Below are 12490 nucleotides of genomic sequence, written 5' to 3'. Positions count from 1 at the left end.
ATCAACAACCCAATATTTGTTATCTCAGATTAAAATGTTTTTGGTCATTTGCTCCAAAACAGGTTTTTCTGGATGTGATGATGATGAACTTGGTTATCATATTTCTCATTACTGCTGCCTCTTTTTTGACCTTTTACCAGAACATAGTGGAAACATTGATTGGAATAGGTATAGGTCCCATTTCGTAAAAATTGAGATCTCCATGTCTTTTTTTTATTATAAAGCAAGTCAAGGTGCTATATAAAAAAGTAAGAGTATCAAAACGGTTACTTAACAGAGAAATGCACACAGAATGTATTCAGAAACTGCCATCACTGTACAGTTGCAATGTCAAAATAAACTAAAGTACTATAATACTATTATATATAGGTAAGTAAAAAAAAAAAAAAACAACTACAGCTGCTGTTTTAGTCATTCCCTGGCTGCAATGATGATGCAGTGATGCCTAGAGCACTGATGAGAAACACCCAGAAACGTTGACCAGTCAGAGCTGACTGGGCTTTTTCAGGAGGTGGCCTTAAAGAGACAGGCGCTTAAACAGAGTGCTTCTGACAGACAGTATGAGGAAATCATGTGTTTTTTAAACATTAAAGCATGTAAACGTGTTCTCATAGAAACCAAAAAATACAAGTATAAATCTGAAAATGAACATAATGTGGGACCTTTGAATGGACGGATTTCTCTTGCTTAAGATTACCGTCAGGACTGATTTGATTAATCTAGAGGATTTAAAATCCTTAATTAAATGAATTAAATGGATAGTTGACTGATAACAAAGCATGTTTACAGAATTCACATAAGAAAGGCACAGTCAGGGAGACTGAGATGAAGCAGTGACCATAGCTAAAGGAAGGAAGGAAGAGAAGAGCCGGTAGAGAAACTGGAGCTGTGATGATATTTTATGCATCATTTCCGTTTCACCTTCATATTAAGAAGCTCGTGTTGTGGCTGACCTTTGAAGGACTGCAGGTACTCAATAGTTTATCTATAAACTATGAAGATATTTGATTGAAAAAAAATAATTGCCTTCTAGGAAGCTTGTTAATCATTTAAACATGGCCACATGCATTATTTATCAGTGCTCACTCTGTACCATGGTGAACAGTGTGCTGTGGGTTGGGACAAAAATGGGTTCAACGGGATATCCTATTATTATAAGCAGGAGACAAAGTTTGTGACTGGCGCTTTTCTGAGGATATTACAAAACATTTATACTTTAAAATCAAGCTCTGTTGGATGCCAAAGACCGAACACCAGCTCAGTCTATCTCAGTTATCTTTTTTAAAACAAAGAAAAAGAATAAAACGACATACTCAAACTGTGTAAGATATTTTATTTGAGACATTTGACACAAGGTATAATATGATATAATATAAGTATGCTGAAACTGAACTGTACCTCATACAGTAGCCAGTTATATGTGACAGTATGACCTGTTAAATGTGTTACAGTGTTGATGTAACATGGCGTTTGCTTCTCTAGTCTCTGCTCTACAAGAGAGTCCATGAAGCTCAGTTCAGGTCCCACCTGGCCAATGAGATGATGATGTACCATATGAAGGTAAAATCACATTTGTAAAGTCCCTCACTCTCGCACACGCTCGACACGTTGCCACTGACACGTCCATATTATTTACTCAATATGATTCAGTATGTGTACGTTGCAGGTTTCGGAGGAAGAGGTGACTAAGATACTGGTGACGGGGATTGAACCCGTGAAAGAGATCCACTCCTGCTTCGCCGAGTTCACGTACACGCCTCGCTCCCTACCTGATGACGACACGCCGTTGGTAAGAGACAGAGGTTAAAAGAAAGAGTAAGACAGAGAGGGATTAGAGACACAGAGTGTTAAATAACTGTTCTGTTGTGTGTTTGCAGGGCATCCTCAGCATGTTTGAAGACATGGGTTTCATTAACACATACAAGATTGACCTGCACACTCTCGCCAGGTCTGACAACCCCATCATTTATATTCTGAATTTAAGAGCCTGTGTGTATGAGTGTGTCCTCCAGTCACTTTAAATTGTAATTCCAGCGCGAAATAATCCCATTGCCTTTTTTGGCACTTACGTACATCAAATTAGCCATCGAGGGAGTTTTTTTAGTGTAACAGCTATTAACAGAGAACTCGTGGAGAGTCGCTAACAGCCCGACGTGGCTAACACTGGCTAACACAGCTCAGGGCGTTACGGGGAAGGCATTATAACAGCTTTTTAACCACTAATACTGTTCAAAATAACACAAAACCTCTGCAGTACCATGATAAGAGTTTCTACACATAAAATGAAGCACGGATGGGCTCCTTCCTTTTGGATTGCATTTGGTAATCGACTTGAATGAACTTTACTACAAGAGGAGCTGGTACCTGGGCCAGTAGGTAAGTCTTTCAAAACCTTTTTTTAAATAAACTCTGGGTTCGCTAACTACGTTGTTGGTACTTCATTTTATGTGTAGGGACTCTTATCATGCTACTGCAGAGGTTTGGTGTTTGGTGTAGATTGTGAGCAGTGTTAGTGTCACCGTATTGCCCCAAGCTAATCAGTGTTAGCACTAAAGGAGACATTTGGGGAAAAGCTTTTGCTTTGTGAAAGAGGTTGGGTAAAAGTGTTTTGATAACGTGTTACATTACTGTCATGCCTTTCTTTTGGCTGGAAATGTATTTTAATTGGCGTTCATGTGATGGCTTTAACAGATGAAAAGAAAAAGTACGTTTGAAAAAGGATCCTGTCAAAATGTTTTTTTTCCACCTGTCATATTATTTTTTCCCCCACCTTTTTCACAGATTCAATTTTTTTAAAGGAATTTTGAAAGAGTATCCTGGCAAAACCTTTCATAAGTCATAAACACAGGAGAGAAAACACTTTAAATAGGACTAAGAAAATGAATCAGCAATTTTTTTTCTTACTTGCCTCTGAGAGCTTTCATACTAGCTGCATGCTGTGTTGAGGATGATAATCAAACTGTTGCTTCGGTGCCAGGTTCTGTCTGATGGTGAAAAAAGGCTACAGGGACCCTCCCTACCACAACTGGATGCACGCCTTCTCTGTCTCACACTTCTGCTACCTGCTCTACAAAAACCTAGGGCTGTCCAACTACCTCGAGTATGTGTAAAACACTTATTCCCCTGGTGACACAAGTAGCCAAACATTTAGTAGTTTCAGCCCTTAACTCTTCTTTTTTTCTGTTTTTAGGGATATAGAGATTCTAGCTCTCTTTGTGTCCTGTATGTGCCATGACCTGGACCACCGTGGCACCAACAATTCTTTCCAAGTCGCCTCAGTAAGAGTGCAAATATGTTTCTGCTTTATTAGAGGGCTTAAGATCTCTCATTTCATCTTCAACCGCTTATCCGGCGCCTGGTCGAGGGGGCAGCAGCTCTAGCAGGGGAACCCAGTCATTAACCAGCTCTAACTGGGGGATCCTGCGGCGTTCCCAGGCCAGTGTGGAAATATAATCTCTCCACCTAGTCCTGGGTCTTCCCCGAGGCCTCCTCCCAGCTGGACGTCCCTGGAAGACCTCTCTAGGGAGGCGCCCAGGGGGCATCCTTACCTGATGCCCAAACCACCTTTACTGGCTCCTTTCAAAAGCATTATAAATATACAATGGGATAAAGGTAGAATAAACCTTCCGAAGAGAGTGTAGTCGAGCAACACACAAAATGACTAAAACTTGACTTTTAAGACAGAGACCATCAATAAGAGCCATGCTCGTCAGAGTCTGTGTATCTCCTCATCTGTGAAATCGCCCCAGTGAGATGCTAGATGTCATAGTGATTAGAAGCATGTTGTGCCACTCCGCTATAATCATGCTTAGCCCTCCAGCACTTAATGACGCACACACACCAATTCTCATTATGCAACAGAGGTAATCGTTTTATCAGCTTCTTTTATGATTTTTCTATTTGAAGATCCATATTCAAGCTGACAAGGACGGTTGAAGAAAATGATTTTTATCAAAGGATATTGTCTCATTTGAATCAATATACACTAAAAGGACTGTTTCATTTGTCTGTTTCTATTTTCAGCAATCTGTGCTGGCTGCTCTCTACAGCTCAGAGGGATCTGTGATGGAGGTAAACTAGCAACAGGTTACTTCACATCACAGGGATGTGGGAGAGCTGACTGGAATTCTAGAAAAGCTGTAACAACATGAGGCATCTGTGCCTGTGTACATCTTTACTGCATACACACCCTCCACTAAATGCTACTGTCAGAAACATGTGAATTGAATAATATAATTATTGGTCACAGTTAAAGGTTGTGTTGATACTGGACCAAATTATGTTGAGAGGTGTTTCTAGGTTATTGTCCTGCCATTTACATAAATGATGGTGGCATTACAAGCACCTCTGAATACAAAACAGTCAACATCACCACTACAAATGATTTCAGTGTTCATGAGTGCATTATATTATGCACTTTGTAGAATTTAAAACAACCAGTGCAACGCAATAACATATTGTTTTGTGCTGGTACGACACCTAGTGGCTAAAAGCAGCGATGAGGGGAAGCATGTTAAAGTGGTTTTACTTGTTGCATTGCAACATTGGTCAACATTACTTTAGAAAGCGCATTTTCAAATGTACTCATTCCATGTCCCAAAATGCTTTATTTACCATGACAGAGACATCACTTTGCCCAGGCCATTGCCATCCTGAACACTCACGGCTGCAACATCTTTGAGAAGTTCAACAGGAAGGCAAGATATAATCTGACATTCACACATTACAAATGTCTCTCACTTTTAATGTCAGTTTGCTTCATTCTGCTCTCCTTGTAGGTGCAAACTAAAGTCATTTCTGCTGTTTTTTTAGGACTACACGCGCATGCTGGATTTGATAAGAGACATCATTCTGGCTACAGACCTGGCTCACCACCTTCGCATTTTCAAGGACTTGCAGAAGATGGCTGATGGTACGTCCCAGTGATTCAATATGCACAGCCACGTCTCTACTTTAGTTTTAAAATGTACTACTTGAAGCAGTTTTGCTTATTTGATGAATTGTTTGTATTTGCATGCCATTTTGTGTGGTATCTTCGTGGTTGAATGCAAAGTCGCTTTGGATAAAAGCATCAGCCAAATCGATTTAATTTAACTCACTAAAGAGAAAAGGGAGGCTTTGGTCCAGCTGCTTGGTCCAGCGTGGCGACACCAAACCATTTTTATGTTAGAGTATTAGAAATGTACCATTTTGATAATTCCGTACTGAATCACAATAAAACCTGTATAGTTTTTGTCAATTTTTTGGCTAAATCATCACTGACGTATAAAAGAACTGTGAAAATAGAAACCCATTTCCTCTGCTGGCTCCCATCTTAGGACCACATAAAAGGCACACTAATACATTTCATTATTTCCTACCTTTATTTTTTAGAGATATGAGGTCAAACTTGCAGCATTCATCACGGACGTTCTTAATCCTCTACTTTTATTCTATTCACCCTTTTGAGGAGACAGATGCTTACTGCACTCTTATAAAATAATTGGCTGTAACCTCCTGGCCAGCACTTTGTTACACCTGAATGCAACCAATTATAAGTTATCCAGAGAGGAAAATTGTGCTGTTAAAGTAATACAAGGACGTTAAAAGCTTCTAAATGAGTTAGCGACTGCCTCGCACCACAGACTGTAAAACTAACTTGTCAATCGCGGATGAAAATAGTAAGAATAGAACTAGAGTACAGTGTTAAGATGCCATTGAGACAACATTTATTCTTACCAAATACACAAACTGCTTGGACCTAACGTACAGCTGTGGCGTCTGATCATCAGTACCTATCAACACATAGTAACTGGCCATTTTGAGTACATGTCACTAAAATAGAGTTATTAACAGTGGTTTTCAAGAATATTTCTTTTGCATGTGTGTTTCAGACGGATATAACCCAAAAAGCCGTACCCACCGCTCCATGCTGCTGTGCCTCTTGATGACATCATGTGACCTGTCGGACCAAACCAAGGGCTGGAAAACCACACGCAAAATTGCTGTCAGTACATAGTCTACACCAATGTCGATACTTTACATTATGACTTTACACAATCTAACCATAATTTTAGCTACATGTGTTTAGGTTTCGATATATATTGAATTGTGACACAAAAAAGATTGTTTGACCTATACATCTCTTTAGGAAACATCAGGTTAAAGTTAATATTTACGTCAACAGCTCCTATTTTCAGCAGTGCTTTCCTAAAGATTTTTAATTCCCAATGACTATGCAGTAAAACTGACCCACTTTCTGAGACAATAAAGGTCAAAGATGCTTACAGTAGCTGTACGGTTGAATACCTCTCAGTCTATATTCCATTATTTTCAGTTCAGTGAAAAAGTACTCCATTTTAGGATTATGTTTAAGCTTGGCCTGCCCCCTTTTTCAACACCAAACCCCTGACCCTTGTCCTAAATCCTACACCATAAATCTCCAAACACCTTCTGCAAATGCACTGTAATCCTTCCAAAAATGAAAGCTCAATTCTATTTATTTCTGGGCCTGGCTTGTTTTGTGGTCAGTTGGTACAGTGTAACAATCGCACCAAATATGGAAAGGTAATAGATCTTTGATTACGGCATCATTCTAATTCACCACAGTCCCATTACAGTAATATTCACAAATATGAGAAACTTTCTCCTAAAATGCTTAAAACCCATACAGGTTTGGATCAAATATGATATTATGTTTTACGTAGTAGATTAAAATGTTGTGTTTTTAAAACGTATTTATGCTCAGTTAAATGAGTCTAAACTGGCAGCTGGTTTGTCCCGAAACAAGATGTCAGTATTCCAGATTATATTTGCTGCTTTATTATGTGACATTTTATTATAAGTGGAACTTAATCAGTCACTATTAATGTTAAACCATACAAGCATTAATAGATGTCTGCATCTTTGTGTTCACAGGAGCTGATTTATAAAGAGTTCTTCTCTCAAGGAGATCTGGTATGTGTCAGTGTGCACTCCCTGTTAAATGGCATGTGAAATTATGTAATAAGTGGCTCATATGTGTGTCATTTTACACAATGGAGAGCTCATTACTCATGTCTGTCTGTGTGTGTGTGTGTGTGTGTGTGTGTGTGTGTGTGTGTGTGTGTGTGTGTGTGTGTGTGTGTGTGTGTGTGTGTGTGTGTGTGTGTGTGTGTGTGTGCGTGTGTGCGTGCGTGCGCGCGCGTGTGTGTGTGTGTGTGTGTGTGTGTGTGTGTGTGTGTGTGTGTGTGTGTGTGTGTGCAGGAAAAAGCCATGGGAAACAGGCCAAGTGAGATGATGGACAGAGAGAAAGCGTACATCCCAGAACTACAGATAAGCTTTATGGAACATATCGCCATGCCCATTTACAAGTGCGTACAAAAAGCTACAGCATCACATTGTTTTGTTTTTAATCAGTTAAAGCCACTTTAATCTATGTTCTTTTATATTAACAATGGATCACATTGCTAACATGTTAGCATTTTAGCTTCTTTCAGCTCATTGTTTTGGTTTTATGACCCAATAACTTTACTGTTTGATCACTCTCACTGGTATCATCAGCTGCATGTTTAGCCACAGCTGGATGCTGTCTTCAGTGGGGTAAAAAAGCTCTGATCGACTTAATGTATTGGTCCCCAACCAGCATTAAACAGCAGACAGACAGTTGACCACTAGTTGGTAACATGATGGAGCATTTAGCAGCCAGATATTTCCTTCAGGAGCAAAACAGAGCTAAAAGGGAGTGACATTTAGTCGGGCTGCAAGAAACATGTTTACTATATTAACATTGTAAGGTGACCTGTCAGTGTTGTTTGCAGCCTGTTGCTTTTCACTACAAATGCTGTTCATTAGAGCACTTTTGAAAATAAGACATGCAAGACATTAGAATGAAAGAAATACATGTCAAAAATGACATTAAAACATCATGATCACCTTTAAATTGGGCAAATTCTCACGCTGGTGCAATAAAGATATTATTAATCATGTGGAGGCTTCACTTCATAAAGAATCACAGTACATTAACTCACGTGCCGCCACTGCCCTCTGTCCTTTTAGGCTCTTATCTGAACTGTTTCCTGGGGCCACTGAGCTGTACGAGAGAGTGGCGGCAAATCGGGAGCAGTGGACCAAAGTGTCCCACAAGTTCACCATCCGTGGGTTGCCTAGTAACAACAGCCTAGACTTCCTGGACCAGGAATATGAGCTGCTGCAGTCCCAGGGTGCTTTCGGAAGCGACGACCACTGCCTCAACGGTTGCCTTGACGACGCAGAAGGAGGGAGGGGTCAGTGACAACAGCGGGGCTGCTGACGGTTTCTTGAAGTTTTCTGCGGTCCAATAAGAGGCTGAGGAGGCCTTTTTGGTGACCTGAGAGGGAGGGATCTCTCTGATGTCAGTCACTTAGATGCTTAGCAGGCCATGCAGAATGGACAGGACAAAGTTTCAGACTAATTGGTTCAGACAAGTGATTTGAAACGAGCGGATCCATCTGAGCCGGTTCAGTGATTAGATGTCACATGTTGCTTGTGTCTCCAGTTCAGGAAAGCAGAAGGTGGTGACTTTTATCTTTTTCAGCAGCTACACTGGAAAAATAAGTTTTTAAACCACAAAGTCACAAGTTCATTCATACAGTACTGATCCTGATTACGATTGTAAAAACACACACTGACACACTTAGTGTATGTACATGCGCATACTGTTTAGACACACAACAGAGAAAAGAATATTCTTATGGAAAAAGACTACTTCAACATGTCACAGTGAGATAAAGTGCTATACTTTCTGTAAAATGTTTCATAATAGCTTATATTGATTTGAATGGCTCGGCTTTGTGCACACACAAGCTGCTGCCATAGTCCCTCACCTGATGCTTATGAGTGCATGCTGTATGGACACCTCACGTATTATTCCTTTTCTCTTCGTCAGTGTTGATTTCTCCATTGCTAAGAAATGAATGAAGTCAATTTTTATACCATCATAACAGATTTTTGTATTCAGCTTCTCGAAATATTTTTAATTCATTCATCGTCATCCAAACGTCATTCCATTCATGAAGATGTACAACGTGTTTTAGTTCATTTGCTTACACAGCGGTATAACCCTCATGTGTACTGATTCGCTTTTCCTCATTTTTGGAGAGGTTTAAGGGACAAATTGACAATCACTGATCAATGACAGAGTCACCCTACGCCATGCATAACACATTAAAAACCCACCCTGTGCATATAAACCGCATGTCACTGCATCAAGTATGCATCTACACCTCAAACAAAGGTCGCTCATGACTCAAAACACACCCTCTGTTTATTTTTCTCTGCATCCTTCCCACTCCCTTTCACCGTTTTCACTTCCTTTTAGTTAATGATTTCCTCATAAGCCACTTTAGATAGAAAGCAAACCCAAGCCCTTTAAAAGATCCATCTCATCTGTTTATGTAAATGTGCCAGAGTAGAGCGTGTTATATGGAGTGTGTCATTGAGTGTGTCATATGGATCTGCCTTATTGCGCATCTTTGCTGCCTTTCTTAGAGCTTTTAATATATGAAAATTGAAATAAAGAGTCTGTTTAGTATGTATGTTGTACATTTGTTAGACATAGTTTGAGTATCGATGTGGTGAGTGAATGATCATAATGCTCAAAAGATGTATATTTGTGAAATACATGTGAAGACCTCAGATGTCATGTTCACTTTTTTCTATTTTAAGTTATGTATACAACCACCGGTGGATATTACACAAAAGCATTTTTTTTTCAGTTCTCAATGCACCTGAAAATAATTTTATAGACGTAACTAGAGATGTAGCCATCATAGAAACGACTCCTGAAGTCCTGAAAGCATCAACAGTTCACTATTGCTGCATCCCAAAGGAAATGAAAATTAGATTTCTCAGTTTGTGCCTCGTGTAAAAAAATGAAAATAACGGGGACCAAGTGGTTTTGTGTTACAATATCCCATATTCTGTTTTACCTTATAATGTTTGACATAGGACATTCTGCAGAGTTAGGGTAAGGTAACCACAGAGTCGTTACACAAAGAAAAACTTCTGTGATATATGTGGGCTGTGTGTGGAGGGGTGAGAGTGAGTGAGCAAATGAGTGGATGAACGAGTGGGCGTGCAGATGAGAGAGAGAGAGAGACAAAGAGAGGACTGGAGGTAGTTGAGATCAAGAGGTGGAATGTTTAGTACAACCAGTCCTTTCAAAGCTGGTGTTAATAGCGATGATGTAGACGCAGATCTCAAGTGATCTCGCTCGAATTTCTTCAGTCGATAATGCTAATGAAGGTAGATGAAAGCAAAAATATTGATCAACCGTGAATCATGAAAGAGCCCCATTAGGGTGCATTAGGGAGGCAGGTTAATTGGTAAACGAAGTGGTTTGATGTATGGGTTATACCTACATTTGGATATGCACCGGCATGATTGGATGGAATCGTTTGATCCGCCTTGGTCCGCTTCATGGACTGAATATGTTTTACTATAAATGTATTAAAGGGCATACAGATGTGTTTGTAGAGTCTATCTCTCTTTCTCTCACATGTGGTCCCCCCACTTCTGTTATTTTTTTAACCACTGTTTCATATGTACCTGCCTTTTTCATGTGCAATATGAAGTGTCTGCCTCTGTGACGTTGCAAAGAATCCTTTGTAAATACTTATGCCTCTTGTTAAATTATTATTAGGTCTGAGTTTCCAAAGGCATTAGCGTGCGAGGTCATGATGTTTCCACTGAAAAAAAATTACCTGTGACCATTTCACTCCTAAAATGCCTTTGAGAGTCCAGACCTAGGACAGTTTTCTATACTGAGTGTGTATCCGTCCCTTTATGTTTGTTTTTAGAGAGTCAGGGCTAAATGTGCCAAGCAAACATTGTCTATTTCCTGGTCAAGCTGCAAAGTAAAAACATACCTTCAATTATTTTTGTGCTCTAATGTCGGAGGGAAGTCGAGGGCTGTGTTCGCATCAAACTTTTCTGATAAATCATAGCCAGGTCTGACATTTGCGGCTCACCCAGGAAGTATGAACCCAATCTATTTCCCATTATATCATCACAGAACAGCGGGACTCTAACCTGTGATGTAATGTCATTGTAACGATCACCTGTGACATAATTGTTAAAAGTGGCAAAAATATAATTGCTGTAAATAACAAAGTTTCAAAAGAAAATGTTACTTGATTGTCTGTCATTATTACAATGGGAAGTGATTCAATGCTGTAATGTATTTAAAGTGGTTGCATCCTGTTCTCTCTTTTTTTTTTCAAGCCATTTCTGAACAACCCCGAGCTTAGACTTTTAGACAGAGGAGGTGAAAGAAAACCATATGTGTATTTAGGTTATACATATGTTATTCTACATATAAAAACCCAAATTCATTTGAAATGTATACATGATGCTTAAACCGAGGACTAATTCCAGTCATTTGTTAATTATTTGTTTTGTTGAGTTCCGAGTGCTGGTGGTCTTGTTCTTCTTCAGATGTAATGAACGAGGACATTTTTGACAAGAAGACAAATGGATGATTTTGAGATTTTTTTCTTTCTTTCTTGGAATAAATCTGATGAAAGGCTTTGTGGTTGCTTTCTCTAAACGTGAACACAACGCACCATAAAAGCTTCGCCATCCTCGGCAATATTACTTCACCATGAACGAACGAAGAGCTCAGGTGACATTAGGGCTCTGCAACACTGATTTAGTCATCACAGTGGCATCTCGGTTGATCCTGTCGGCCTATCCCACATACTGATACTGTATAAGCATGGCCAGATTAACCCACCGGGGGCCCTGGGGCAAAAATATACTCCAGTCCACTGCTCACTCCTCCTCCCAGCAAAAAAGCTAAATCTATTCTCCACAGTCTGAATGCAGTTGAAGTTAAATTATCATAGCATGTTTGTACAGTATCTAAAGCTTTTCTTAGGATGAGGCTCCATGAATTATATGTTGTCAATAATATAATGTAGACATCATTAAACCAACCAACTGATGTAAAATCAAACAGAAATTTGTTTGGGAATATGCATCCCTTGAGAATTTGATCAGGGAACCTTTATAGGATTTTAAACTGATGTTATTCCTAAAATGATGCCTATTGCACTACACATTTGTATTTTTAAAAATTAACCTGATGGACATGTGACAAACTGTCATAGAAACAAAACCATTTTAATTCAAACCATTACATTTACAATTAAAATCTGATTAAAGGTATACTGGTAAGTAAACCTATATGTCTCTGTGGGAGTAATATTTGATTTATGACATTGAGAAGAGGGACATAAATGCATTTTACACCAATAACACCAATAAATGCAGAACTAGTCTATAGGTCTATCTTATATTACAAATACAAAAAGCAGAGTAGCTGACACTGTACATCAAGTGGTGTCCAAACATACAGTACCAGCACAAAGTCTTAATCAGTCCAAAAGTCCAAAGACTCCCAATACGTCACATCACAGCTGAAACCAGCCCAATCACACCCAATTAAGCTGGAACAAAAATAAATCGAGTGGTGGACTTTATGCCAGCAAAA

At 39.4% G+C, this 12490-nt stretch overlaps 1 protein-coding gene across 2 annotated transcripts in view; it reads left to right on the top strand.

Moving 5' to 3' along the window:
* The window catches only part of pde2a (phosphodiesterase 2A), a 150781-nt gene extending 139582 nt beyond the window's left edge, over positions 1-11199 (top strand). For both annotated transcript variants that reach the window (XM_083914479.1, XM_083914480.1), the window contains exons 20-31: positions 1483-1560; positions 1667-1789; positions 1878-1948; positions 2978-3100; positions 3191-3278; positions 4024-4071; positions 4623-4697; positions 4813-4912; positions 5874-5986; positions 6898-6936; positions 7225-7331; positions 8017-11199. In XM_083914479.1, coding sequence (XP_083770605.1) covers positions 1483-1560; positions 1667-1789; positions 1878-1948; positions 2978-3100; positions 3191-3278; positions 4024-4071; positions 4623-4697; positions 4813-4912; positions 5874-5986; positions 6898-6936; positions 7225-7331; positions 8017-8251 — 1200 coding nt within the window. In that variant the 3' untranslated portion in view covers positions 8252-11199. The remainder of the gene's footprint in view (positions 1-1482; positions 1561-1666; positions 1790-1877; positions 1949-2977; positions 3101-3190; positions 3279-4023; positions 4072-4622; positions 4698-4812; positions 4913-5873; positions 5987-6897; positions 6937-7224; positions 7332-8016) is intronic.
* Positions 11200-12490: the final 1291 nt, after the last annotated feature.

Source organism: Echiichthys vipera, assembly GCF_963691815.1.
Source record: "Echiichthys vipera genome assembly, chromosome: 5".
NCBI lineage: Eukaryota > Metazoa > Chordata > Actinopteri > Perciformes > Trachinidae > Echiichthys > Echiichthys vipera.
This window is presented reverse-complemented; position numbering and strand designations above follow the sequence as displayed.